The sequence below is a fragment of the Bos indicus x Bos taurus genome, chromosome 24 (assembly GCF_003369695.1).
Source record: "Bos indicus x Bos taurus breed Angus x Brahman F1 hybrid chromosome 24, Bos_hybrid_MaternalHap_v2.0, whole genome shotgun sequence".
Taxonomy (NCBI): Eukaryota; Metazoa; Chordata; class Mammalia; order Artiodactyla; family Bovidae; genus Bos; species Bos indicus x Bos taurus.
In genome coordinates this window covers 62,289,878-62,317,820 of record NC_040099.1, presented here as the reverse complement: position 1 = coordinate 62,317,820, position 27,943 = coordinate 62,289,878, and the positions used below count along the sequence as shown (strand labels likewise).

Sequence of the window (27,943 nt, the reverse complement as noted above, 5' to 3'; positions counted from 1 at the left end):
GTATCCTGGTTCATGGAGAGCCTTTATCCTCCTTCATAATAAGATGAAACCCAACCCTGCTCCATACCTTTTCCTCTGGATGCTTTTTCTGAACTTAGGGGTTCACAAGAGCGTGTCTACCACCAAAGTCCCATAAGGTAGCTTTTGCCACTGCCTGGTGCTTATCACACTGCTAGTTCTGTTTTCATATGTTCGTATCTTTTCATCTCTAGAACAAGTTCCCTGAGAGCAAAATTTTCTTATTCTGCTTTGTGCATCTGCTAGCACCCATCTCAGGACTTTGTACAAAATGGAAACTTCCAAATATTTATTTATTTTTTATTTAGAGTGTTTATAGTTAAGGTTCTAGTCACCATTTTTAAAAATCTATTTAAACCTGAAACTTTCACAGTCTAGTGGAAATGCTTATAGAGAAGTAGAGAAGTCAAGACTCTTGTCTTTATTCTCACTCACTTGAGACCCCCTGAAACCAATCATAATGAACAAAGAAACTCAAGCTTTCTCATTTTTAAAAATATTGTATTCGGTTTCTAAATTTCACCTCTAATCACCCTGATATTCTCATTTAAGATTTTTAAAACTGGATTGCTATCAAAGAAATAGTGAGTTTAATCTATTGTGATTTTATAGCCAAATAATTTCTCAAACTGATTAAATAATTTAAAATAAACCAAATTCCTAGGCCTAGAGATTCCTATTAGGGTGAGTACTGTATAGAACTTGGTCTTGCACTGATATCATGTGGCCCTCTGAGAAACCTAGAATGAGAACTTTAGAGAAGTCAGGAGATCTCTCTAGCTAAATGGTTGAATCAAGGGAGAGACATGTGCAGACAAAGTCTTGATTTCTTCATGACTTGAATTAACAGTGATACTGTTGAAACCCCTCCTAGTCATAGGCTTACCCTTAACCAAACAACTTCTCAGCCTTTAAATCATCTCTAGTCATAGCTTCTACCTATTGCAGAAGCTGATGATAATTCTAGGCTAACACTATTTTATTAAATGAAAAAAGCAGCAACCCTTGTTTTGTAATAACTCTACACCCTCATAAAATGTTTGAAATTTACATATAAGCACTTTCTCCTGACAGATCCAGTGCCATCTTGGAAATAAGCTCCCTGTTTTCTTTATAGCTATATCCCTTTAAATGATGTTTTGTTTACTACCTATATATTAAGCTTTATCTTTTATTTTTTAATTTTCTTATTTGGCTGCACTGGGTCTTAGTTGCAGCATGTAGAGTCTTTGCTTGCAGAATGTAGGGTCTAGTTCCCTGAACAGTCATCAAACTCGGGTCCTCTGCTTTGGTAGCATAGATTGTTAGCCACTAGACCACTGGGACAGTCCCCTAAGCTTTCTATTTTAAGAACTCATGAATTTTTCATATGGAAAATGCTTGGCTCCATGGCCAAAGCATAATCATCATGAAGGGAAGAGAGGAGAAATTATTATTTTAAGGCTGAGGACTTTTATCTTTCTACCTATGATTTATGATTATTCTAGAGTTTAGATACTGGTAGCAAATTCCTGAAAATGATAATTCTCTCTGATGAAAGAGTTAATTTCTTGTGGAAAGTTAATAGACAGTTATCTTCAGTTTCATTAACTCTCATTAATATCATCATTAATAAATCATATGCAGCCTAGAACATACAAGAGGAACAACTCTTGCCTTTAAAAAAAAGTATCGAAGTGCTAAGCCAGCATTAAAGGTGATTCCTGAAAGATGCAGAATTTGGGGATGAAATTCTCATGAAATAATTTATCCATTCAAGGGATGGAGAGTGATCTTCTCAGAGGATATTATAAATAAAGACTAAAGTCTAGATCAAAAACCATGTGTGCCCTTTTCAGAATGAATTTCTCTTTTCAGTTTCCGGGAGGTATATAGATACGTCAGTACGCCTGCTCAGTCGTGACTGACTCTTTGAGACCCGGTGGATTGTAGTCTACCAGGTTCCTCTGTCTATGGAATTTTCCAGACAAGAATACTGGAGTGGGTTGTCATTTCCTAATCCATATATCATTATCCATACATTTATGTAAAATATGTAATATCTCAGTCTGTAATGGGGCTTAATCAAAGAAATATGAAAATAAGAAAAGAATAGTATCATTCATCAAAATGTGTCATTATAGATACACATATTCCCAGCAAATCAGTCTTGGAAAGAATCTTCTAATCCTAATCAAATTATCTCATTTTATCTGCTAGGAAACTAAGGCCCAGAGAAGTAAAATGTGCTAACATGCACAGCTCCCTAACAGCAGAGCTCTCATTTCAATCCCAGTCTCTGGACTCTAAATACAAATCCTTTTGCCACTATATTTTATTGCCTTTAAGGTTTTATGGTGAAAGGGAGGGATTGGGTGACAAAAGAGGTCGAATAAGAGGAGGGAGAAATGAGCGGTGATGGTGAGTGGGAGGAGGGAGCAGGAAGGACTCTGCTCTGCTTTCCTGTTAGAGGACAGTCAAGGCCTCCTGACCTTCCCACGGTACTAACAATACTGTCTACTTGGTGGAGTCATGCATGTCAGAAAATGAGCTCTCCACACCCCCAGCACTTCTGAGTTTACCTGAAGCCATTTCTGAGGGAATTAATAGTCTTGAAGGGTTTCTGATGAGCATGTAGTGTAAGGTTAGGGTCTTGATTATTCCATGAAAGAGAAGAAAGCTTTTGGCCCCTGGAATGAAGGCCAAGACTTGAAATTGGGTAGGGGTAGGGGGTAGAGAGTCAAATCATTAGTTCCCTATGCAAATGAGTGAGATCAAGTTCATGTTGCCAAGTCTACTCTTTTGAAGGGATAGAAGGGTTTTGGGTCAATCATTCTGAGAATATCCTATTTCTTTTTGCCCCTGTTGACAAATACAAAGGCAGCAAATCCCAAAATGTGACTGGAAAAAAATATCATTCATAATCCACAATTCATGGTAAAACCACATCTCTCACATCTTTGGAAATGAAAGCGCTCTCCTGCGTAGCCTTTCCCAGCACAATCTTTGAACCAGTTCAAGGTTAAATCTCTCAGACTTGCACAGAATTCTAGGGGGATGGCCTCAACTATCATTTCTGTTCTGTGGAGGTCTTGATAGTTTGTTATTCATCTAGGCAGTACAATGAATAAAGAAAACATAAACATTTTTAAACAAAGAAATATTTACAATACCTTGTTTTCTTCCACTGGAGCAGAATTGGCAGTGGGTTCCTTTAGTAAGAAATTGTGGCTGAGTTAAGTAACTCTTAACTGTAGGAGTAATTTTTAGCAATTTTAGTACCACCCTTTTCTTAGCCCCACCCTCTGATTCACTTTTACAAGCCTATACACTCTTCCTTTCAAGTTTATCTTGGCCAGAAGATCAAACAAAAAGAGAGATAGACAAGGTTTTGCCTCAATTACTTAATGGCCCACATTTTCCATGTCTGTCTGTCCACAGAGCCTGGAATTCTGACAAATTGTAACTCACACATTCCTGGCTTCATGTTTTCCCTAGTCTGCCAACTGGCAGAGATTACTGGCTTCCCCTAGATATTTTTTCCCATAAAAACAGAAAGTTTTAAGTTAGTAGAATAATTATGAGCAATGAAATGGAGATTATTATTATTATAAACACCAATGTTTGCTGTTAAATTGCTCACAAGGTATTATGTGAAGTATCCAAGAAATGTTTCTGTTCTTCTCATTTGGGCTCTGGTGTTGACCCCCAGGCATACTCAAACTATTTCATGCCCATTGTCCCCACTCCAGGGACATGGGGTCTGCATGGATGTTTTACATGCAGTTACTAGGTCTGGTAATGAACCTGCCTGCCAAAGCAGGAGATGTGGGTTTGATCCCTGGGTCACGGAGATCTCAAAGCTTCTCAGGTAGCACTAGTAGTAAAGAACACACCTCCCAGTGTGGGAGACCTAAGAGATGTTGGTTCAGTCCCTGGGTCTGATCCTCTGGAGGAGGGCATGGGAAGATCCCCTGGAGGAGGCCATGGCAACCCACTCCAGTATTCTTGTCTGGAGAATTCCATGGACAGAGGAGCCTGGTGGACTGCAATCAATAGGGCCACCAAGAGTCGGACACAACTGCAACGACTTAGCACACACATGCGCACGCACACACACACACACATCATATGGAGGCTCCAGATAGAGGGGTTGTCCATCTTGACTGCCAGTGGTTCACCAGAGAGTGGCTCATGCTTTATCACTGCACAGATCTAGTTATTTGCATTACATTCAATGCATCTATATAGATTTGGGGGGATCAAACAAGAAATTGTTTCATCTCCTCTAAAGCCTCTTCTCTAAAACCACAGACAAGATTTTATTCATGTTTCCCCACAAACCTTCTCCAGATTCCTTTCTCACTTACCTCTTGTTTAAAATTTTTAGGGACTTTCCTGGCAGTCCATTGTTTAAGACTCTGCACTCCCACTGCAGGGGGAATGGGTTCAATCTGCGATCAGGGAATGAAGGTCCCATATGCTGCACTGCACAGCCAAAAATAAACAAGTACTAACATGAAGCCTTTATATGTTGACATACTAGCTATGGGCCTCCCAGGTGGCGCCAGTGGTAAAGAATCACCTGCCAGTGCAGGAGACACAAGAGAGGCAGGTTGGATCCCTGGGTTGGGAAGACTGGCTGAAGCGGGGCAGGACAACCCACTCCAGCATTCTTGCCTGGAGAATCCCACAGAAAGAGGAGCCTGGTGAGCTATAGTTTACAGGGTTGCAAAGAGTTAGACACAACTGAAGTGACTGAGTTCAGCGCACACATACTAGCTATATTGATAAAATTTTGGTTTTGCCTTGTTTTGATGGCTGTTTGGAGCTGGCTGGGAAAGAGGTAATGCTATCCTAAGTCAACAATATAATATTATCAGCAGAATTTTGCTCATATGTTTATTTGTTGTTATTAGTTATGGCCTGCCCTGTGTATGTTTAGCAATATGTACCAATATTCCTAATGAGAATGAAGGAATAGGAGCTACATGAATGGAGAACAGGCATCAAAGGAGAGTTGTGCTCTAGCTTTTGTTTTGTTTTTACAATATTTGATGTTAAGATTGCAGGAATTTATTAAGTATTCAAAATGTATTGGAACATAAAAAAGAACTCTAGGTGCATCAGGAATATTCAAATGGAAACCAGAAGAAGAGAGGAGATAGAGTGGAGCCGAGACGATTGTGTGGATGATGGCTGTCATTCAACCACCGGTCGGGTAACAGGACACCACTGACTAGGTGCCTGGTGAACATGCATTTTTCACAGTTCTGGATGCTGCAGGTCTGAGATGAGGGTGCCAGTGTGACTGGGTGCTTGGTGAGGGCTTACTTCCTGGCTCACAGGTGGTTGCCTCCTTGTCTTTACTTGGCTTAGAGCTCTTGTCTTTTTTTCCTTTCTCTACAAGTCACCAGGGCTTCACAGGTGAAGCACTTCACAGGCACTAGTGGTAAAGAACCCACCTGCCAATGCAGGAGATGTAAGAGATACAAGAGATTCAGTTTCAATCCCTGGATCAGGAAGATCCCCTAGCAGAGGAAATGGCTTACCCACTGCAGTGTTCTTGCCTGGAGACTCCCATGGACAGAGGAGCCTAGAGGGCTACAGTCCATAGGGCTGCAAAGAGTTGGACACAGCTGAAGCAACTTAGCATGCATAGGCGTTACAGAGTCCAAGCTCTCTCTGCTCACCTCACGATAAGCTAATAAATCCAAGACGAGGTGTTAAGTCAAAGAAGGGACTTTATTCGAGAGCTGGCTGACCAAGAAGATGGCAGGCTAGCACCTCAGAATAGCCATCTTGTCCAAGCCTAGATGCCAGGTTCTTTTATGGATCAGAGATGGGGAGGTGGGAGGCAACAGAGTAACATGTCACCTTGCAGATGTGCCCGAGAAGGGCAAGCCTCAGGCAGGGGATGCGCTGTCGTTTTCTTACAGTGGTGTCCTGGGTGGTGTGAAATGGACTATCTCCCGTCATATCAACAAACAGAGATGCCACATCTATCTGCAAAACCCGCCTCCCCAAATGTGAATTTCTGGGCCACGCCAGTAAGTAGCCGGTGAGGGGGGGGCCCACCATATGCCACACAAAGAATTTAAGAATGTCACAGTCTTTCACAGGTGAGCAGAGTCAGGTTATCTCCCTGAGGCTGACCACTATGTATGCCTATAATAACAAAACTGGCAAGATAAGGGTTAAAGTCACAGAGCAGATCCATTGTGAATTCAAAATTAACCCTTCCCGGTTACATAAGAACACTGATCACATCCTTGACTCACCCTCATGACCAATTCTAATCCCAATTATCCTGCAAAGGCCCAGCCTACAGATTACATTACATCAGGGATTAGGGTTTCAATGTCTGTGTTTGAATGAGGATAACAAATATTCAGGCCTTAGTGGTGGCTGAGAGTTTCCCAGAACTAAACCAAGACATAGGCTTCCAAACGGAAAACATCTCCTGACGAATAAGCTAAACTTTGGAAACTATTTTAAAGGACTCCTAATACAATGAAATATCAAGAACAGCATCAAAAATAAAAATAAAACTATTAAATTTTAATAATTTAAACTACAAGAAGCAAAACTACAGAGACATCACTTTGCCCACACAAGTCCCTACAGTCAAAGTTAGGGTTTTTCCAGTAGTCAGGTACGGATGTGAGAGCTGGACCATAAAGAAGGCTGAGCACTGAAGAATTGATGCTTCTGAATTGTGCTGGAGAAGACTCTTGAGAGTCCCTTGCACAACAAGGAGATCAAACCAGTCAATCCTAAGGGAAATCAACCCTGAATATTCATTGGAAGGACTGATGCTAAAGCTGAAGCTCTAATACTTTGGCCACATGATGGAAAAGCCAACTCATTAGAAAAGTCTCTGATGCTGGGAAAGAATGAAGGCATGAGGAGAAGGGGAAGACAGAGGATGAGATGGTTGGATGGCATCACTGACTCAATGGACTTGCATTTGAGCAAACTCAGGGAGATAGTGAAGGACAGGGAAGCCTGGCATGCTGCAGTCCATGGGGTCACAAAGAGTTGGACACAACTTAGCAACCAAATAACAACAAAGTGTGAAGAACACTTTGAACCTAAAATTCTACGCTCATGCTCTAATTCAGTAATGATGGTCATATATATCTTAAGACTCACAACCCCACAACGATTCAGAAAGTTACTATTTATCACCTTGCTGAATGAATTGGTAAAACACATTTTTTTAGTGAATCTAAAAGTAAGTAGGAGAAAGCAAGGAAGAACCTCTAATTTTTAAGAATGTCTGATTTAGAGGAAGTAAATCACAATTCAAGCCTTAAAGAATTAGCTGAATAATTTTGGGGACTCTATGTTTGACTAGCTGACAATGAGACAGTTTTATTGCTGACTAGGAAAATAATTATACTCACTAGTATTTATTAAGTAATGTGTGTGCTAAGCACTCATTTAATTTCTTGTTAGGTATGAATTCATTCCACCATCAGAACAACCTTATGAGAAAAGCACTGTTTTCTCTAGTTCACTGCCGGGAGCCAGCGTGAGGAACTCCACCCATGGCAAAGGTCATGAGGAAGGAGCCTCGGCATATGCAAAGGCGGGATTGAGCCTCAGGAGTCCCCCTGGAAATTCTCGAGCATCTACCCCCAAAACCAGAGTCTGCCTACTTTCTGCTTTGTGCTCTTACCTACACCTCTGACTTTACGGGGGGCTGTCCCCCACTACCTCTCTCTGAAAAATAGTTAACTTATAGCTCCAGTTAATAAAGTTCCTGGGTGTGACAAGAGTGTTTCAACTTACAAACTCCTTTGGAAGTCCTCTAGCCTGCCTGAACAGGATCTTCCGGCCACATGTGACTGTTCACAGCCTCCCAACCGTGAGAGGCATGAGATGTTCTAAACTGTCTAAATACAGATTCCTTTGAGCAGTTAAAAGATTGATTAGAAATTGTATTGGTGAAGGGTTTTTCACTTGTTGGGCCAATGTTTGCTGCTAAGTTTCCATATCCCTTACCTACTGTGTCCCTGGGAGTATATTGATTAATATAATTGGTGTATAGGAATGTAAGTAGTAGCTTTAATGTTTGTAACCTTGGGCCCTTGAGTTAATTCTTTTCTTGTTATAGCCCACCACACTTTTGCCCTATAGGAATGCAACTTTATCTAATGCTTTCGGAAGGTGGCACCTGACTTTAGAATAATCACCTTTAGAGAAAAATAAGTTTTCTAAAGAAAGGATCATAAAATGTTAACAGGCCTCCTGGCCAGAAGATGATGTAAATCACCTAAACTTTTGCATATGATAAGTTTGAAAGCCTGGCTTCGATAGGAATCAAGGACTGCTGTCCTTGCATGACTCTACCCCTTCCCCCATTATCCTCTATGCACAACTTAAGGTATAAAAACTACTTTGGAAAATAAAGTGCGGGCCTTTTTCACCGAAATTTGGTCTCCTCAGGTTGTTTTCTCTCACCTTCTGGCTGAATTCCCATCTGGAGTGTGGAGGCTCGTCAAGCCTACTAATTTTGCCTGGGCTTCTAAGATCTGACTGGGGAGGCCTTAGTGTCTCCTCTCCTTCAGGAGAATGGGAGGACACCTGTGGCCTATGTAGGTGATGCAAATTCCTTGTTTTGGAATTTTATTAGCTTTCCATGTAAACCAAGTTATTCAGCCTCTTTTCTCCACTGAATTTTCTCACTGAGCTATCCTTATTTAACCACTCTTTATATCTTTAATTCTATAGTATCCTGATCACCAAAGCCGTCTCCCCTTTGAATTCCCTGGATCCACTGGGGCTGGGCCCCGGCAGTTTACACTGAAAGAAAACTGAAGCAGGAAGAAGCATCATTCCCAGCTTGTGGTTAGCAGACTCATAAGTGTTCGAACTGGGATTTAGGTGCAGTTAAGACAAGGTCATAAGGCTGCCTCTTTAGCCATGATGCTTCAGTGGGTCACCCATCCCTGGATTTCATCAAAAAGAGGGCAGTGCCTGGAATGCATTTTCAGGACCAGCCACACTTCTGTAGCCAGGTCAAACTCCCTAAACCTCAGATCTTCCTTATTTCTCAGGACTTAAATTATGTTTTTATGTGCTGCTGATCCACTCAGAAGTATTCAGTGCTATTTGAAGCAAACACACTTAAAAGAAGTCAGCTTATGTTTTCCTTCCACCCTTGTGCCAAGCTCTTCTCTACCCCTCTGAACTCTCTCTCTCTCAATGCACTCAGCGAGTTGACCTTGATGCTATGTCTGCACCACTAGACTCAGTGTTTATTCCTGATGTCCTGATTTGAACACAGGGGTCCCCAGAGGACTCTGACCCAAACTATCCTTTTGAATTGCTATACTTTTTGCTGCTGTGAGAAAGCAGTTCTAATCAATTTTTCACACAACTCCATTCCACCCCCAACACTGGGGCCCCTTGCAAAGCAGTTGTTTATTCCCTTGGCTCTCTTATTCTGTTTACTTGGTTCTCACAAATGAGCCGTGATGCCTGATTTCTGAGAAACAAGATAACCAGATCTTATAATCTAAAGACCTAATATAATGTGAACAAACAAATGGTTTGTGAAAATAGGTTTATTTTCTATATTTTTGCAACCTTATGTAAGTTACAGCCATGTGTATGGGATACATAATGCTAGAAATGCACACAATATACATTTCCCTGTTGTTCAATGCTTTCTTCTAGGTTTCTATTACAAAAGGGCATGGAAGGCCACCTACTTATCCTTAATTATAAGAACAAATACATATGCCTGCATACTTAGCCACTAAGTCGTGTCTCACTTGTTGCAACCCCATGGACTGTAGCCTACTAGGCTCCTCTGTCCATGGCATTCTCCAGGCAAGAAAAGTGAAGTGGGTAGCCATTCCCTTCTCCAGGGGATCTTCCCGACCCAGGGATCGAACTCAGGTATCCTGCATTGCAGGTAGATTCTTCACCCTCTGAGCCACCAGGGAAGCCCACAAATACATATATTTCCTTAGAAAGAAAAATAAGTGATAACTGGCTTCAGTAGACAGTGACCATAATTTAAAAAAAAAGTATATAAAACAATAAATAATACAGTAAAAGTTAATGCTATAAAATAAACTGAGAGTAAGAAAGAGCTTAATGACATATCATCCCATTTTAGGAGGCCAAATGATTAATGGCAGGGGGCGGGTAATGTTATGATTGACAGATGTCACGCTATGTCTGTGTTTCTAGTTAGTGTGTAACAGAAGTTCAGAAAAGCAGAAACATGCAGAGGTCTCTAAAGATTTGGCACTTGCAGAAATCCTGAGGCTTATACCTCATATTATAAATTCCTGTGCAGAAACGGAAACTTTCAATTTAGGGTGATGCAAATCTACCCCAAAAGAGAATGCTCTTGGTTATCTTGTGCACAATAAAGAAGAGGAAAGGATGGTCTGCCACGAACTGCGGACCTCCGTGGCCTGTTCTCCCTGTTACGATGGCCCCAGTGCCGGCAGCAGCCTCAGTGCCCTCCTCGTTCACATCCACAGAAGCTTGATGAAACACTTCAGACAGAAACAGGTCATTCTTTTCTGACATGCCTGAGAAATTGGCTCGGCCTTGGCTGAAGGCATCGCCCATGCCCATGCCCGTGAGAATGGTCTTGAGTCCATAACGCTCTTCCAGTTTGAACCTGGGGATGTACACCTCCACGTCATCCTCACCCATGGTGTCCTCGCTGAGCCACTTGCTGAGTTTGTCAGGGGTGATTTCACTCTCCAGCTGTGAATCCAAAACATAAAACCACTGAGTGCTTAGCAGAGAAAGACAACAACCTCTAATGCTGACAACCAATGACTTTACTACATTAAAGTAAAGTAGGTGGTATTAGAATTTAATAGGTAAAAATTTTCCAAGAAGATAGCATATACGAGATGTATTTAAGGCTTCTGAATTACTGGGAAACCTGGCACAATTTGTCTCAAACAAGTTCACATATTCAAACTGCACACCATTTCCTCAGATGTGGGCATGTGCAAGGGCTTCCCAGGTGACTCAGTGATAAAAAAAAATCCACCTGCCAATGCAGGAGACGTGGGTTTGATCCTTGGGTCAGGAAGATCCCCTGGAGAGGAAATGGCTACCTGCTCCAGTAATCTTGCCTGGGAAATCCCAGGGACAGAGGAGTATGGCGGGCTGAAGTCCAGGGGGTCTCAAAGAGTCGGTCGTGATTTAGCAACTAAATAGCAACAGCAGCAGCAGACATGTGCAAAGGCGAGTTTAGCCCCAGCGTTTAAAACAACGGAAGTTGGAATTCTTACCAACTCCAAGCCCGTAGAGGATTCAGCAATTCCATCTGGAAGCAGCAGGAACATACTGACCTCTCCAGCATATGGGAGTTCTAGAATCTGGACCTTCAGGTCTGCTATGTATCCAATGTTTAGCTTTTCATGCAGGAACATCATCTCTACTGATTTGTGCTGAGTCTAAAGTAATTAAAAAGTAAAATATGAAAGTTGATAGTAAGATGTCAAAAGATTTACAATCAGACACAAAAGAGAATGGGTTCTTCTTTCATGCTAAAGAAATAGATTTTTTTAATTAAAAATTTGTTTTGAAATTTGTCAAAAACATCAAAATATATTTTAAAAAATAAAAATTTATTATTTGTATACTCTCACAGTGATTCTGATCTATTTTGTTTTTTCAAGATTATGCCCATTAGTAATAAGATGGACAATTATAATTAAATACTAAAACATTTGTTCAGGACCTACTAGGGGTCAAGTACTCTGCAAAATCTCTTTGAATCTTTACAACAACATTTTGAGTTGGATATTATCATCCTAGTTTCACAGATCAAAAAAAGGAGTGTATGAACCACAACTAACATCATAGTTGGCACAGCCTACATATGAGTCCAAGATTGTGTAATTATAAAGCCCATGGTCTTTACCATTACTCATATGACCTCTCAGAAAATTACTAAGTGCTATTCAGTAACCTGAAAGAGTCAATCAACTATCCAGTGTGTATAACTTATAACTATTAATAGCAAATCATATCAATGAGTGGTCCCAATTTTTCTTTTTCTATTTTGTCAAAGACCCTAAAATATATATTAAGAAAATCTGTTTTATTTTCATTGTCTCATACCGAGTTCACATGGAAAGGATAAAGCCCCTTTAGTTTCTTCTGAAATGGAGTCTTCCATTTTCCTTTGAAGTAGATAGCATTCACCAGGACCATCTTGGTGTCTGCATCAACAGAACCTTCAGGTAACAAGTTTGGGATTTTGCCTACAGAAAATATGATATATGCTTATGTTTCATGATTAACAATTACGAAGTCATTATGATTTCTTGAATCTTTTGAGTCACCATCAAGCTTAGCATCCACATTTATCAAACTCCGCAGAGATGTTGATATTCACATTCAAATTTTTCTCTTAATTTATTTAAAACATAAGTAAAACTTTTTCAGGTTTGCAAAATTCAAAAGCAAATGAAGAAGTAATGTAATTAAGATTTAGAATTGCTATTAGACTTGGGAAAAAAATTTTAAGTTTCTTTTAATTTTTTTTTCTTTGTGCTGCATGCAGGATCTTATTCCTCTGACCAGAAACTGAACCTGCGTCCCTTGCTTTGAGAGCACAGAGTCTTAACCCCTGGACTGCCAGAGAAGTCCCAGAAAGTTTTTAATTCCTTTTATACTGTTTTCTCAAAGTTTTATAGTTATATGAAGTTAGTTCATTCAGATGGGAGTGAAAAAGAGACTCAAGGAATATAATGGGCTTCCCTAGTGGCTCAGATAGTAAAGAATCTGCCAGCAATGCAGAAGACCCGAGTTCAGTCCCTGGATGGTGAAGATCCCTTGGAGAAGAGAATTGCAACCCACTCCAGTATTCTTGCCTGGAGAATTTCATGGGCAGAGGAGCCTGGCTGGCTACAGTCCATGGGATCGCAAAGAGTCGGGCACGACTGAGCGACTGACTCTACCAAGGCATTTAATAGTGCATTTGCCTGTGTGTCAGTAGGCCCTTCTAGGTCTGGTCTAGACAGCCCATAGGTCTAACTCATTGATTCATCCAAACACAGTGTTTTGGAAGTTGTGCTGCACCTATATCAGGAATAGCACAGATTCATGAAGTAATAAAGGAAAAATTGTCCTGGGGGTGGGGCGGGCTTAGAATATTGGAAGAGACATTCTAAATCATTCAGGAAAGAAAGTGCGGTGAGTTCTATTAAGAGAGCTGAATAATGCAGAGAACTGTAACAACACAGAGAAGGGAATGAATGACTGAGTCCAAGAAAGTTCCCAGAAGTGATAATATCTGAGTGTGTGGTTTTTTTTAAAGTTGGTTTAAGAAACAGCCCATTTATAGTGAATACCTGCTCTGCAATATTTCAACCACATTATTCTATTTACTCCTCACAACCATTCCAATAAGGGAGTATTATTAGTGTCATTTTACACAAATAGGAAATCAACCTTGAATATTCGCTGGAAGGACTGATACTGAAGCTGAAGCTCCAATACTTTGGCCACCTGCTGGGAAGAGTCAACTCATTGGAAAAGACCCTGATGCTGGAAAGACTGAGAGCAAGAGGAGAAGGCAGCAACAGAGGATGAGATGGTTCTATGGCATCACTGACTCAATGGGCATGAGTCTGAGTAATCTGCAGGAGATAGTGAGGGACAGGGAAGCCTGGCTTGCTGCAGTTCATGGGGCGGCAAAGAGTTGGATGTGACTTAGCAACTGAACAGCAACACAAACGGACACCGTAGTGAGATCTTAGTAATCCTTCCAAGGTCACAGTGCTTGGGAGCTGCTCAGAACTCCACTGTCTTCCATTTCTGCTGACAGATACAGGACTGAAGCAAAAAGGTCACTGTAGTCTGACCAGTTTCAGTACAGTTATTCAATATCTTCATTCAGTATGCTTGCTATGCTATGCTAAGTCACTTCAGTTGTGTCCAACTCTGTGCGACCCCATAGAAGGCAGCCCACCAGGCTTCCCTGTCCCTGGGATTCTCCAGGCAAGAACACTGGAGTGGGTTACCATTTCCTTCCCCGATGCATGAAAGTGAAAAGTGAAAGTGAAGTCACTCAGTTCTGTCCGACCCTCAGCAACCCCATGGACTGCAGCCTTCCAGGCTCCTCCATCCATGGGATTTTCCAGGCAAGAGTACTGGAGTGGGGTGCCATTGCCTTCTCCGTCATTCAGTATAACCCCTAGCAATTAAAACTCCTGGTTACCACTTGGAAATCTACTGGGACTTTATTTAACTTTGTGACACATAATATTTGATCATAACAAGGAAAAAAGAAAATTTTCTCAAATTACTATAAAAATTGGTAAAACAATCAGTCTAAATGACTATTTGGCATTTTTGCAGTTTCACTGATTGATTTATAGCCATTCACCACAAATGCTTAGAAAGAAGAGAAATTCTTGCTGTTCTCAAAAAAGCAAAGCTTTCATGCATCTCTTTGATTTTGCAATCTGCTTTGACTTTCATTTTTGTTAAATCTTCACTTTCTCTGCTTCCTTTTTGTCAGTGGTACATCAATCTTTCAGAGCAGTAATTTAAAAATCTAGAAATGAAGAACTAAAGTAGGCCAACTGTTTTTAGAGGAACAATAATTCTTTTTTCAATTCTACAGAACTTAATACAAGTGCTTTTTCTATTATGGTAGCTAAGAAACGAGGATAGCGCACTATGGTTTGAAATGATGTTTTAAACATAGGAGGCAGGGACTTCCCTAGTAGTCCAGTGGCTCAGATTCCATGCTGCCAACGCTGGGGGGCCCAGGTCCAATCCCTGGTCAGGAAACTAGATTTCACATGCCACAACTGTGACCCAACACAGCCAAATAAAAATGTATTTGCTGCTGCTGCTGGTAAGTCACTTCAGTTGTGTCCGACTCTGTGAGACCCCAGAGACGGCAGCCCACCAGGCTCCACCGTCCCTGGGATTCTCCAGACAAGAACACTGGAGTGGGTTGCCATTTCCTTCTTCAATGCATGCAAGTGAAAAGTGAAAGTGAAGTCGCTCAGTCGTGTCTGACTCCTAGCGATCCCACAGACTGCAGCCCACCAGGCTCCTCCATCCATGGGATTTTCCAGGCAAGAGTACTGGAGTGGGGTGCCATCGCCTTCTCCAAAAATGTATTTAAAAGTAAATAAATAAGCATAGGAGATACGTGAAAATATGTTTTCTGCATTAAGTTATCAAACTCTTTAAACGTTAATTTGAAGAATTCCAGAATTAGACTAAGGCTCAGAAGAAGAGGAAACCCCAGCTGCACCAGGAACAGATAGTGGGATCTTGGATGAGGCAGTTAGAAACTGAGGACACGCATAATACAGGTAGAAGTAGCTTAGACGGTTAACAGGAGATGAAAAGGGAGACTGAAAGAACTGGACAGCATACTGACTCTGGATGGTGAAACAGAAGAAAGAGCTAAAATTTTGTGATCCCTCCTTTTTCCATTGCCCATATTCTCACATTAATTACTCAGTTGAATATTGTTCCTTTTTTCTTTGTTTTTGTTTGCAGTGAACATAAAGTCACAATTATTTCAATACTGATATTTCCTAAATTAGAAAAGATCTGCCTCTTCTTATATTCTATTCAGTAATAATCCAAACCAGATTACTGAATATATATCTTCTATTAGTAGACTTTGATTATTTTTTTCTCACTTGCTGCTGCTAAGTCGCTTCAGTCGTGTCTGACTCTGTGCAACCCCACAGACGGCAGCCCCACCAGGCTCCCCCGTCCCTGGGATTCTCCAGGCAAGAACACTGGAGTGGGCTGCCATTTCCTTCTCCAGTGCATGAAAGTGAAAACTGAAAGTGAAGTCACTCAGTCGTGTCTGACTCTTCGAGACCCCATGGACTGCAGCCCACCAAGCTCCCTCGTCCATGGGATTTTCCAGGCAAGAGTACTGGAGTGGGGTGCCATTGCCTTCTCCGTTTTTCTCACTTAAAACACCACAAAGCTCAACAAGAATCAGGTTACATTAGCCAAAATAACTAAGATTAGGAGTAAGTGCTAAGTTCAAGGATTTTAAACGCACACACACACACACACACACACACATCAGAGTTTTCTACGTGGAAAGAAGAGCAGAAACTATTTCTTGGTTTTACCTTTGGTTTGAGTCTTGACCCAGGAATTAATCTGTTTTCTGGCATCTTCTGCACATTCTAGGAAGTCAACTGCCTGCGGTTCTGTAGAGTAATATCTCTTGGAGAGTTGCATGTATTCCTTTAAAGCGAAAAAACAGTGACAAGATTACTTAGAATATACACAACAAGTGAAAGTGAAAGTGTTAGCTGCTCAGTTGTGTCCAACTCTGTGACCCCGTGGACTGTAGCCCGTTAGGCTCCTCTGTCCATGGAAATCTCCAGCCAAGAATACTGGAGTGGGCTGCCATGCCCTCCTCCGGGATATCCAACCATCTGTGGTGTATTTGTAAATTACAGGTTTCCTGTCAAGACTGGGGAGCCTGAAGCAGGGTACAGGGGAGGTTGGCTGGGAGCTGATTATGTGCTCTCTTGACGCCCCCAATCCAGTCCCGACTGCCTTTGTTCTCCTGCATACTTTGCGCAATGAACACTGAATGGAGACGGAGAGGCTGGGCGTGGGGTTAGTGGTTCTGGGAGCACCTGTGCGCACCTCCTGACTTGTGACTTTCCATGTGGGGTTTTTACAGTAGAAATAGGTAACACCCACAGAGGGAACACAAGCATGCCTGTGTTGGATCGTGTCCCATGGCCTCGGGGAGCCTTGCGAGCCTGAGTGGAATTCTCACCCTCTGGGAATGAATCAGAGAAAACAGCTTTGAAAGTGATCTTCCTGCAAGTTTGGGACCCTGCCATTTAGATCGCAGGTTTCACTCACTTCCTTGAATCTTGCAGATTTCTCTCCAAACAGTTTATTGGCACTTTCCAATAAATACTCCCCCATGGACACGTTGATAGTGTTGCTGAGAGAATGGAAGGATGAATGGATTACCCCCGCAGCTTGTGCCTTAAAAGGAAAGGAGAGATTCAATTTATATAACTCAGGACTTCTAAACAAGATATTTCTTAAGCAATAGTATTTTTTTCTAGGATATCAATAAAATGCTGTATTACAATATACTTTTTTTTTCTGGCACTTTAGAGGTAACTCAGGAAATAATTTTGATATGGATATAGTACATTAAAACTTATCAGATAATTTTTGACTTGTTTCAGATTTTTCTCTGCCCATAGGATTGGATTTATCTGTAACAGAACTGAGATCCTAGAAAAAGTCAGGCTCCTTTGATACTTACCTAAGCTATAGTCTCTAAGCAATTTTTATTATATTAAAATGTTACCTTAGAAATGTTCTTTTAAAAGTTTATATAACTTCTACAAGTCCTTTGGCATAATTAAGGGGTTGTCTGTGCAATGGAATCTGGAGTTTAGAAAACATAAAATCGAGGGGAATTCCAATCCCCAACCTGAAGTTTGCGAGCATGATGACAGACACAGGGCTTAGTCACAGCAGTGGCTGGGTGAAGCTGAGGTCAGAGCCCTGAAGATGGACCATCAGCTGTCCACTCAGGCCTGGCAGAATCGCCTTTTGAAGAGGCCCTCTCATCATCTTGAGTCTGTAATTCCCTGAGTGACAGAGAGATGGAGCATCAGCATCCCTAAGAAGGAACCTGTGAGAGGACCTAAATCAGAGTGTGATTGTGGAAGTTATTTACCAGTAGGAGCCCATCTACACCAGGCTCTTATCATGTAGCTGAATAGTGTTTAAGGAAGTGGAGTACTGGGAAAATATACTAACTTGAGATTGACTAGATGAATGGATGGTAGATAGATAGAGAGTAGATGATGATCACAATAATGATGATAAATAGGTGGATAGATTGGTGCTGTTCTTTTGTTAATAATGATGATGATAGATCCACAGATAGGGAGAGAGAAGGAAGATAGATAGATAGTAGATGATGATCATAATGATGACAGTAGGTAGATAGATAGATAGATAGATGTGTGCTTGTGATCAGTCGCTCAGTTGGGTCCAACTCTTTGTGACTCTTTGAACTGTAATCCGCCAAGCTCCTCTGTCCATGGGATTTTTCAGGCAAGAATACTGGAGTGGGTTGCCATTTCCTCTCCAGGGAATCATCTTATCCAGGGACTGAACCTGCGTCTCCTGCATTGCAGGCAGATTATTTACCACTGAGCCATTGGGGAAGCCCTAGATAGATAGGGAGAGAGGAGATAAAGGATACATGAAGGTCAGTGACCTCTTCTGAAGTCACCAGGCCTGGCCACCTCCATTCCTCAATTACTTGTCACCCCTTACTCTGGAAATCTGCGTTCACACATCTGTATAGTAGGAGTCTCTACCGTGGCTTTAGAATGAATTATACATACCCAACTAATGGCAGAGTAATGTGACAGAATTTACAAACAGTCTTGACCTGGAAGTCATAAAGCATGGATTCTACCCCAGGTCTGCCCTTCCCTATGAGAGTGACTGTAAGATATTTACTCAAGGACTGTGAGTCTTAATTTTCTTCCTATGAAAGGTGGAAGTTGTACTAGGTTCCTTCCCTAATATTGTGACTTTAAGACAAGAAGTTTCTGGAAACAAAATACAAAAGAACTAGGAATGGATGAGTCAGATACCTGCAAAATAGCATCAGGATAGGTGCCCCTCTGGATCTGCTGTGAGAAATTACAACTGCTGAGGCTCCGTGGGGTCACTGGGGTGCCTCTGTGGACTCCAACTTGGTTAAACTGAAGCACCTACAATTGGAATTCGAGAAAATTTGGTACATTTTTCTGCTGCATTATTTAACTTTTAAACCAATGGCTGTCAAGTACCTCCTAGTGGTCCTACGTCAAGTTCCCTGCCTTTGTGTCTGGGCACAAAGCACAGATGCTCTTCAAGTGTAATATGTGTCAGTCCATGAAATTCCCTTCATGGGAATTAGCGTGAGTTATTTTATACTAATTCAAATACTGGCCATTTTGACCAAAAAAAATATAATGAGATGATTTATAATCTTTTAATTAAATTATCTAAATTATCACCCAACTCATAAACTTCCTTGAAAACATCCCAGTATTTTGAAGGAAGTAATAAGGCTAACGCCTGACCCTGTATCTCTCTGTTCAGTGGCCTTACACATTATACCCTTCTAGACTGTTAACCATTAGCAGCCACTGCTAGCTTAAGCACAAAAACAGGGTGCTCAGTATTACCGAGGATCACCTAAAACATCTGCACATACATTATCTACACATAAAGAAATCCCTCACTTCTGTCCATGTTGGGGGAAGATGGCAGGGGTCAGATGACAATATGAATTCCTTTTTTAAATATTTATTTGCATCTATGTATTTATTTAGCTGCCCATGGTCTTAGTTGCGGCAGGCAGCATCTTTAGTTGCAGCATGCAGGGTCTTTAGTTTCCACATGTTCCCCGACCAGGGATCAGATCCAGGTCCCCTTGTGTTGGGAGCACAGAGTCTTAGCCACTGGACCACCAAGACATCCCAATGTGAATTTCTTTATGTTGTAAGTGGCAGGTCCAGCTAACAGTGAAACTGGCAGGTGCAGACTGGCCCAGGAAGGTGCCTCAAGCCCCCTCCCCCAGTACAGTAGATTCCTCCACCTGACCCTGACACCCACCCACCCCCATCTCCAGCATCCTTTCGGTCCCAGCGCCATGGGGCCCCAGGCAGGGAGGAACTTATTGGTAAAGCATTGATGGTGGAGGCTCTGCCAAGGAAGGGAAGGCAACCTTGCCCAGCAGATGGTGGATTTCTAGGCTGGAAGGAGAGGTGTTAGGATTTCTGGGGTCTTTCTCTGCTCTTTAGATCATATATTATAAGTTCCTACCTAATACTCTCTGAAAAGCAGTCTGACTGACACTGTAAAAGGGAGGAATACTTTGTGTAAGAGCTTCTCTGGTTGTCCTACCTTTTAAGGAAGTTGACCCATAAGCTGGGGTCTCTGGGCAGCACTGAAGCCCACTCGAGTCATGGCAAGAGTCCTTGCAGGTGTGGGGTGTGTGTCATGGTCCTGAGCCAGGCTGAGGCAGGCATCCTGCCCAGAGAGCTGGCCTGGCCCAGGCCGGTCTGTGGCCTTATCCTAAAGATAAAGAGCTGGGTAAAAATACTCCTGCAAATCTCACATTGCCTGTACTCTGAAAGAGAGTATCTATTTATTCTATTTGCTCCTTTTTCCCCTGCAACCGTTCCAGCCTTACCAGCTATACCAGTTCCCAAATGTGGGCAGCCTCTTCCTGCCCTGATTTTCTCATCTGTAAAGTTAATATGGTAATCAGAGCACCTACCTCACAGGATTTTGTATTCTGTGGATAAATTCATAAAACATTCTCAGCAAGGTGCCTGGCTGGGGCATTGTAAGTATCAGCTATGAAAACAATTAGTTCTACCACATGCCTCTCCTGTTAACTCTAATCTTCATACTCATCTTGCCCAATACACATTTTCATTTACATTTTAAAAATAAGAAAGTTACTACTAGACTCTTTTGAGTTATCAAATGGTGTTCGAGAGGTCTGCAACTATTGTACAAAATATGTGGTTAACAATCCGCATTCAGAGGAGGCAATGGCACCCCACTCCAGTACTCTTGCCTAGAAAATCCCGTGGACGGAGGAGCCTGGTAGGCTGCAGTCCACGGGGTCGGGAAGAGTCGGACATGACTGAAGCAACTTAGCAGCAGCAGCAGCAGCAGCAACAACAATCTGGATTATGTATGATCAAATTAATATAGTTTATGGGTACAGAATGTCTCCCATCCAAGTACTAACCAGGCCCAGCCCTGCTTAGCTTCCAAGATTGGGAGGGTTCAGGGTGGTATAGCCATAGACCATACAGAATTCCTTTGAGGAAGAAGAAGATACTCTAAAATTAGACTGTGGTGATGGCTGCACAATTCTTGTGAATATACTAAGAACTACTGAATTGTAAACTTTAAATGGGTGAATTTTATGAAATGTAAACTATATCTCAACAAAGTTGTTCTTATAAAATGAAAAATAAGAAAGCTGAGGCTCAGAGTGTTTAAATGTCTTCATTTACACACCTAGTAAGTGGCAGAACCACCAACCAAAGACAGGCAGGTCTGTCCCCAAAGTCCAGGCTTCCATGTCCAAACTAAAAAGCATCTCCTCTTTTTTTTGGTAGAGAATTAAGCCAATTTGCCTTTGAATTTTAAAATCTTCCCATGTGGCAGAGTTACAAGAAAACTGTATATAAAATTCTTGTCCCACGTGCAAAACATACTTTCCAAACACAGAAAAGCTGCGTTGTACCATGAGTGACCAGTAAGTTATTTTCCTCTGGCAGCAAAATCAAGATTTTCTCTTTAGCACCTAGAGCATGGCGTCTATCCTCAAAAAAAAAAAAAAAAGAAAAAATTGCTTCTGGTTCTTTTACATTAAAAAATGGAGACTTCCCCAGTGGTCCAGTGCTTAAGACTCCATGCTTCCAGTGCAGGGGGAAGGGAATTAACAGTCCTCATGCCGCACAGCACGGCCAAAAACTAAATAAAAATAAAAATTGAAGTCCGTGATGTTTTCTAAAGTTTTTAATGGAGTTCACTGCCTTTTTTTTTTTTTTTTCAAGGCAAAGAAAATAAAGGGGAAGGCATTTTGCAAAATGTGGCTGGTATCAAAGAATTGAGCAACTGGGCTTTGTTGTGAGTCTTGATGTTCAAACTGCCACAAACAGAGAGAGAAGCTCCCAGCCCTTTTCCTCCTGCGGTGAGATTGGCTAACACTCTGTGTGAGCCACTCCAAATGAGGCCTGCCTTAAGTGGGTCACCGTGTACCTGGAAGACTGTCCACCTCCCTGTACCCACACACTCAGGTGCGATTCTCACGGGAAACTCCAGGGTGACTGAGGACAGCATCCACGCTTGTGAGAAACAGAGCTTGACGCCCAGCACTCGGTGCTGAGCTCTGTACACACGAGTAGGAAAGAATTTTAACGATATAATTACCTCGTCTCCTCATGGATCCAGGGAAGACAGGATCATGTGAACTTTAATAGCACCACCTTCATCCCAGAGGATGACTGCTGTGTACAAGTGAAGTAAGTCAATGTATTTCCACAGTCCCTGACCCAGTGAAAGGGTCCCCTGACTAAGCTGGTGTCCATTCACCAAGGAAGGAAGCCAGAGGCCCTGATAGAAAGACCCCACAGTGCTGGCCCCCCGACCACCTTGACTTTGAAGACTGGCCATCCCGTCAGCCCCGTTTTTTGACATGAGCTCACGGGGCGGAAAATGTTGTCTGAGGCCCTCCGAAGTTGTGTTGCTCTCGGTGCCTCCCTCAGAGTGCAGAGACCAAGCTCTGGGACAGTTTTTTTCTCTTCATGGCACTCTCCTAAAACCACTACTAGGAATTCATAAATGGAAAGAGCCTGAGATGAGAGAGCAGAAACCAGAGGAACCCAAAGAAAGGTGCTTCAGTCCCACTGTCCATCCGTCAGTGATGCTCTTAAAATCAGTAAGAGATAAAGCAGACAAATCTTTTGAAAAATATAAACATTATCAGATGTCAGATATAGTCACTATTAACTATTTCTAATGTTGCAGGATAAGAAAACTGATAATCCTTCTACTATATCTACCATTGAGGATTTTCGTGGTTTGGCTCTTTTATATATTTGAATCTAAGTAACTTGTGTTGTAATGGCTTGTGATGATTGCTGAGGGCATGGGTTCGATCCCTGGTGGGGGAACTAAGATCCCACTAGCCACTGACTGTTATAGTCCAGATCCTGTAAGCATATAATCAGAGCAGTTCTGCAATTCAGTTCAGGAATCCTTCAGTCCCAACTGGGAACTTTAACAGAAACTCACTTGGGCTATCTGGTCTGCAGTATTGCCCCGGGCGCCCAGGTAGACCATGGCCATGGTGGAGGAGATGCTCCAGGGACAGAAGAAGAGATTCTGGGTGTTGGCGCTTGTATTTGCCAGATGCTTGAAGAAATTGAGGGCAAAGATTGTATTTGCCACATAAAGTTCTTCCATTGTCTCAATCTGGAAGGAAAACGAGGAAAAGCAACAGCTCTAAAAGATGACTCAACATTTTGAGTGATGTCAGTGGCGTAGCACAGGCTGTACCCTGCACAGGGCAGGGGTTTCCTCTCTGTTCTCCTTTAACTGAACAGGGTCAGCAGCATCGTGACCCTGGGACCTGTGCAGCCACTAAAGGTTCCACTCTCGGTGCAGTGCGCTGCTGTCACAACCCGGCAGTTCCTTAGTAACTTTATACAAAGGGCCCTCCCTGCATTTCCCTTTTGCACTGGATCCTGCAAATGACACAGCTGATCCTGTGATTGAGGGAACAGTCCTGGGATGCATGGTGACCCTCCACCTCATAATAATGATAATAACAGCAATAACAATAAATAGCCCTTATTGAGTTCTTAACTGTACAACAGATGCTGTGTTCAACATTTCACCTGTACTAAACCAGTTAATCCTCACACAAACCCTGTGAGGAAGGCACTGCTATTCTTGCGCTTACAAAGGAAAAAACTACTGCCCAAATAGAATCAGAAAAGTGACCCATGTCACTCGACTATAAGGGACAGGACTGAAGCCAGGTTGGTGGATGGCCTTCAGGGTCATACTCTCAACCTCTGTGTTGTACCTACAAACACACATCACACGTACAGACACACAGATACACACACTAGGGTCTTCCCTGGTGGCTCAGTCCGTAAAGAATCCACCTGAAATGCAGGAGACCACCTGCAATGCAGGAAACCCACATTTGATCCCTGGGTCGGGAAGATCCCCTGGAGAAGGAAACGGCAACCCACTCCAGTATTCTTGCCTGGGAAATCCCATGGGCAGAGGAGCCTGGTAGGCTACAGTCCACAGGGTCGCAAGAGTCCATGGACATGATTTAGTGACTAAACCATCACCATCACACACTCGAGGAAAACACACACATATTCAAATGCATGCCGCATGCACACATACTCTTGTTGGCCCCAGTGGAGATGGCCAAACTCCTTTCTAGAAGTGGCTTAGACTCACCTTTTGAGAGGGAGCATTTCACACTGCCCTATCTCCCATTCCTACACCCCCTCCACTCACTCACACACCACAGCCTTTCTACCAAAGCGCCCCCTGTGCTGAGCAGCTCATTGCTGGGATGCTGGAAAGGCCCCCCTCCTCCCACCACCCCTAGCAGGGCAGTCAACACCAGGTCCCTCTGCAGGAGTGGTCCTGGATTTATGGAGCTCACATACGCACACATGAACACACACACCCCATCCACCGTCTGAAGATAAATGACAGACACACCTTCCGTGACCTAAAACTCGCATGCAGCCAAACGCTTGGACACACCCAGGTGTGGGTGGGTACCTGCTGGTTCTAGCCGACAGACTGTATCTTACACTTTCACAAAGGCTTCAAACACACCCTGCAATTACCAGAATCTATAAATATACCAAGCTACGCTGACACTCATCATTCCACAGGAACCTTCTGGGGACGGTGGCTGGGGAGCCGCTGGGGGAGGCCCTGGAGGAGGCTCTCTGCAGCCTTGGGCTCCCCCAGCGGGGCCTCCAGGCTCACGTCTCCCCAGTCCACGGCTGTCATGTGAACACTCAGTTTGCAAACATTTCTCATGAAGAAAGTGATTGCCATTTGTATCAAAATTTCTCGTGTGAGATACCACCCAATTGTATTTTATCAAGACAAAATAGTAAAGTAAATAAAACATGTCCCCAAAACTCTTTCATGCCTTCTTGTCTCCTTTAATTTATAATATTCACAGGATCAATGTGAGGTACATATTCTGATCTTTATTCTATAGGTTACATCCTGAGACATATATAAGGTCACAGAGTTTGTATGTAATGATGCAGGGATTCAAGCTCAGGATTCAAGCTTCAGAAACCCACTCTGTCCAATGTCACTCACACTTCACCTGCTGATGTTTAACTGCTACGTGTAAGTGTTTCAGCCAGTTACTGGTTTGAGAAATGCTAGAAAGAGGAAATAAAAAGAGGAAGGAAGACAATTTGTAATACTACTAGAAGGCTTAAGTTTCAAAAAATCACTTTTTTCTCTTGCTTCATCACTGAGATTAGATTAACCTGGGTGACTCAGGAATTTGTTTCCTCTTCCTTCTCAATTTTAAAATCATCCTTATGATGAATTATTCCTCTCAAAAACATTTCAAAAACAGAGAATTAATAGCATAAATATTTCTCTATTGTGTGCAATAAAATAAAGAATTGGAGCTATAAAAATAAACTTAAGCCTGGGAATTCCCTAGTGATCCAGTGTTTAAGACTCGGAACTTTCATTGCTGAGGGCACGGGCTCAATCCCTGGCTGGGGAACTGAGATCCCACAAGCTGCATCATGTGACCAATTAATTAATTAACTAGTTAATGTAGGCTTCTCCTATACCTAATTCTTTATAATGACCTGAATAGCCAGTCACTTTGACACTAGCAAAATTTGTCAAGACAAATGAAAAGTGAGGGGTTTTAATGCCAAGTTAGAAGTCCAGTTGACTGTGACTATTTTGTTAAAAAAATTAAAAAGTAAGGACAGAATTAAGTCACTCCAGATATATTTACTTGTTTTTAAAATAGTCTAAATTCTATCTTTCAGATAGGTGAAATTAACTGCATTTAACATAAAAAATAACGTGTGATGTCTCTATCACAGCTACCACATTCCTTCGGCCTCACTGTTTTATTTCCCTTGCATAATTACTTGGCTGGTAAACCTAGTAATTCTTGTTATACCAATGAAAATATGAAGATGTTGACAGCACAGCTGGTTTCAAAGCGTAGACTAGCTTCCAATTCCAGCTCTAGTGCCGTCCCTTGGAGAAGGAAATGGCAACCCACTCCAGTGTTCTTGCCTGGAGAATCCCAGGGACCAGGAGCCTGGTGGGCTGCCGTCTGTGGGGTCGCACAGAGTCGGACACGACTGAAGTGACTTAGCAGCAGCAGCAGCAGTGCTGTCCCTACAGACCTTTCAAATAAGGTTTGAGAAGTTTATATTCATAGAAATCTGTGAATATATCATATATATGTGTATATATACACAGTGTCTTCTGACTCTACCACACATCCACCCTACATTTAAGTGGGAATCTGCCTAAGACCGTGTAAAATCGAAGCCACTGAGTGACATCAGAATCTCTCAGAACAGGAAACACCTGTTGTGAATTTCTTAACACTAGGGTGAGTTACACAACTTCAACAATTTCTAGGTATTATACTCTTAAGCAACGTTTGATATTATCTTTAGAAGAACAAACAGATGAAAATCACATTGGGGCTGGTCTCTGCGATGCTTGTGTTGGCTCCTGAAATGCAAGCTGACAGACGTGCCGCTGAAACTTGGCACAGGCGGCAGGGAGCTCAGGCCCGTGGCCACACTCCCTCTGCTCACTGGCATCGAACGGTAGATTCGAGTTTGCTGTCGCATTTCTAAGTGAATTTTTTTGCAGCAACACAGTGTAAATATTTTGAAATTGACCAGAAAAATTAACGACACAGAGAAAACAATAACTTCAAGGAAATATCCCATTCCAAATTACCAAGTTTTCCCCCATAAAATTAAAAGCCTTTTCTGTATTTGATTTATTTCATAATGAATAATTATTTGTTTATGGGATATTAAATTATTTATTGAACTATTACTTCAGTCAGTCTAGCAACTAACTGGGCTGTTCTTTCTCTTTCACTAAATTGACCAATTATCAAACTAAATTCAATAAGTATATTCTGGTATTGAACTGAACCACTCAGTTTCCTGCTTTATTTCCGGTTGTTTCAGATGAAAACTGAGTCCTCTTTTTGTCTTTATCATATTTATGTACAATTTATAAATTACTTTCAGTTGCTAAAAAAAATACGTTTTAATTGGTCTAGCTATTTTCATTAAATTCAGTGCCAAACAAGAACTGGTAAAGGATACACACATTCTAAGCTGTTCAGGAAAACTGACATCACAACTAGAATGTACATTTGGGTTTGGTGAGTGTTACATAGGCATTTGCTGATCTCTGAGATTTAAGATTATGTATAACTTAATTTAATTCAAATCTTGAACCAAAATATTCTCAAACAAGCAACTAAACAAGAAAACACCGTTAAACTTTTACTCATCCTCTAAAAACATCCCACAGTTTAATTTTCATTATGTTAATAATACCAGTATGCAAAATAAAACCCTATTTCACAAAGAGAGACATGGAAATGGCTGAAATACCTGGTCCTTCTCTGCCTGACAGGAAACGGCCTTCTCAGCGTTGTTAGTGTTCAGACATGGCAATGACCGGTTTTATAAAGCTCTGCCCCTCCCACGTGGCATTTTTTTTCTCTCTCTATCTGTGTCCTTCGAGTGATTCAACATTTTACTCAGAAGGACATCATTAGAATAGAAATGCTCATTTGCTAAGGCATCATTTACAAAGATGACATCATTCAGAAACTTTAAAATTTAGCAATACCTACACATGCCTGTTAAAATTAGCTAAAATCTAAAAAAATGAATAAAATAAAATAAAATTAGCTAAAATCTGTCAGCCCCAGTTTCAACAGTCCCCTCTTTAGCTTGCTCTCTTGGTAAGAAATTCTACAATGTCTCTTCAATCTTTTGACAAGAATGGCCTGGGAGCTTTTTGCAATACTTAAAAAGCAATGGAATCCTTTCTCTTTTGAATCTAGACAGCCCCCAAACAATTCTTTGGGAACAGGGAAAAAAAAACACTTTTCTTCCTTATAAATTCTTTATTTTAAACCCTGTTACATTTTCTCAAGCTATAATTACCTAAATAATTCTGGGTTCCACCCTGCTGCTGCTGCTGCTAAGTCGCTTCAGTAGTGTCCGACTCTATGTGACCCCATGGACTGCAGCCCACCAGGCTCCTCCATCCATGGGATTTTCCAGGCAAGAGT

At 41.8% G+C, this 27,943-nt stretch overlaps 1 protein-coding gene across 1 annotated transcript; it reads right to left on the bottom strand.

The window, feature by feature from the left end:
• Nucleotides 1-9,557: 9,557 nt before the first annotated feature.
• LOC113882960 (plasminogen activator inhibitor 2-like) lies at nucleotides 9,558-27,340 on the bottom strand. The gene is made up of 8 exons (XM_027526202.1): nucleotides 27,255-27,340; nucleotides 22,858-23,037; nucleotides 18,642-18,761; nucleotides 16,870-16,998; nucleotides 16,116-16,233; nucleotides 12,112-12,254; nucleotides 11,277-11,441; nucleotides 9,558-10,737 (listed from the first exon to the last, which is right to left on the bottom strand). The coding sequence occupies exons 2-8, from the start codon at nucleotides 23,026-23,028 to the stop codon at nucleotides 10,333-10,335; spliced, it is 1,251 nt and encodes a 416-aa protein (XP_027382003.1). The 5' UTR covers nucleotides 23,029-23,037; nucleotides 27,255-27,340; the 3' UTR covers nucleotides 9,558-10,332.
• Nucleotides 27,341-27,943: the final 603 nt, after the last annotated feature.

Excerpts from the sequence above, each read along its gene's own strand:
- LOC113882960 (XM_027526202.1), bottom strand. The coding sequence starts at position 23,028 with ATGGAAGAACTTTATGTGGCAAATACAATCTTTGCCCTCAATTTCTTC. Across the intron at positions 18,762-22,857 it reads CTGCAGACCAGATAGCCCAA|GTGCTTCAGTTTAACCAAGT; the intron begins GTGAGTTTCTGT and ends TTCCAATTGTAG. Across the intron at positions 11,442-12,111 it reads ATCCTTTCCATGTGAACTCG|ACTCAGCACAAATCAGTAGA; the intron begins GTATGAGACAAT and ends TAATTACTTTAG.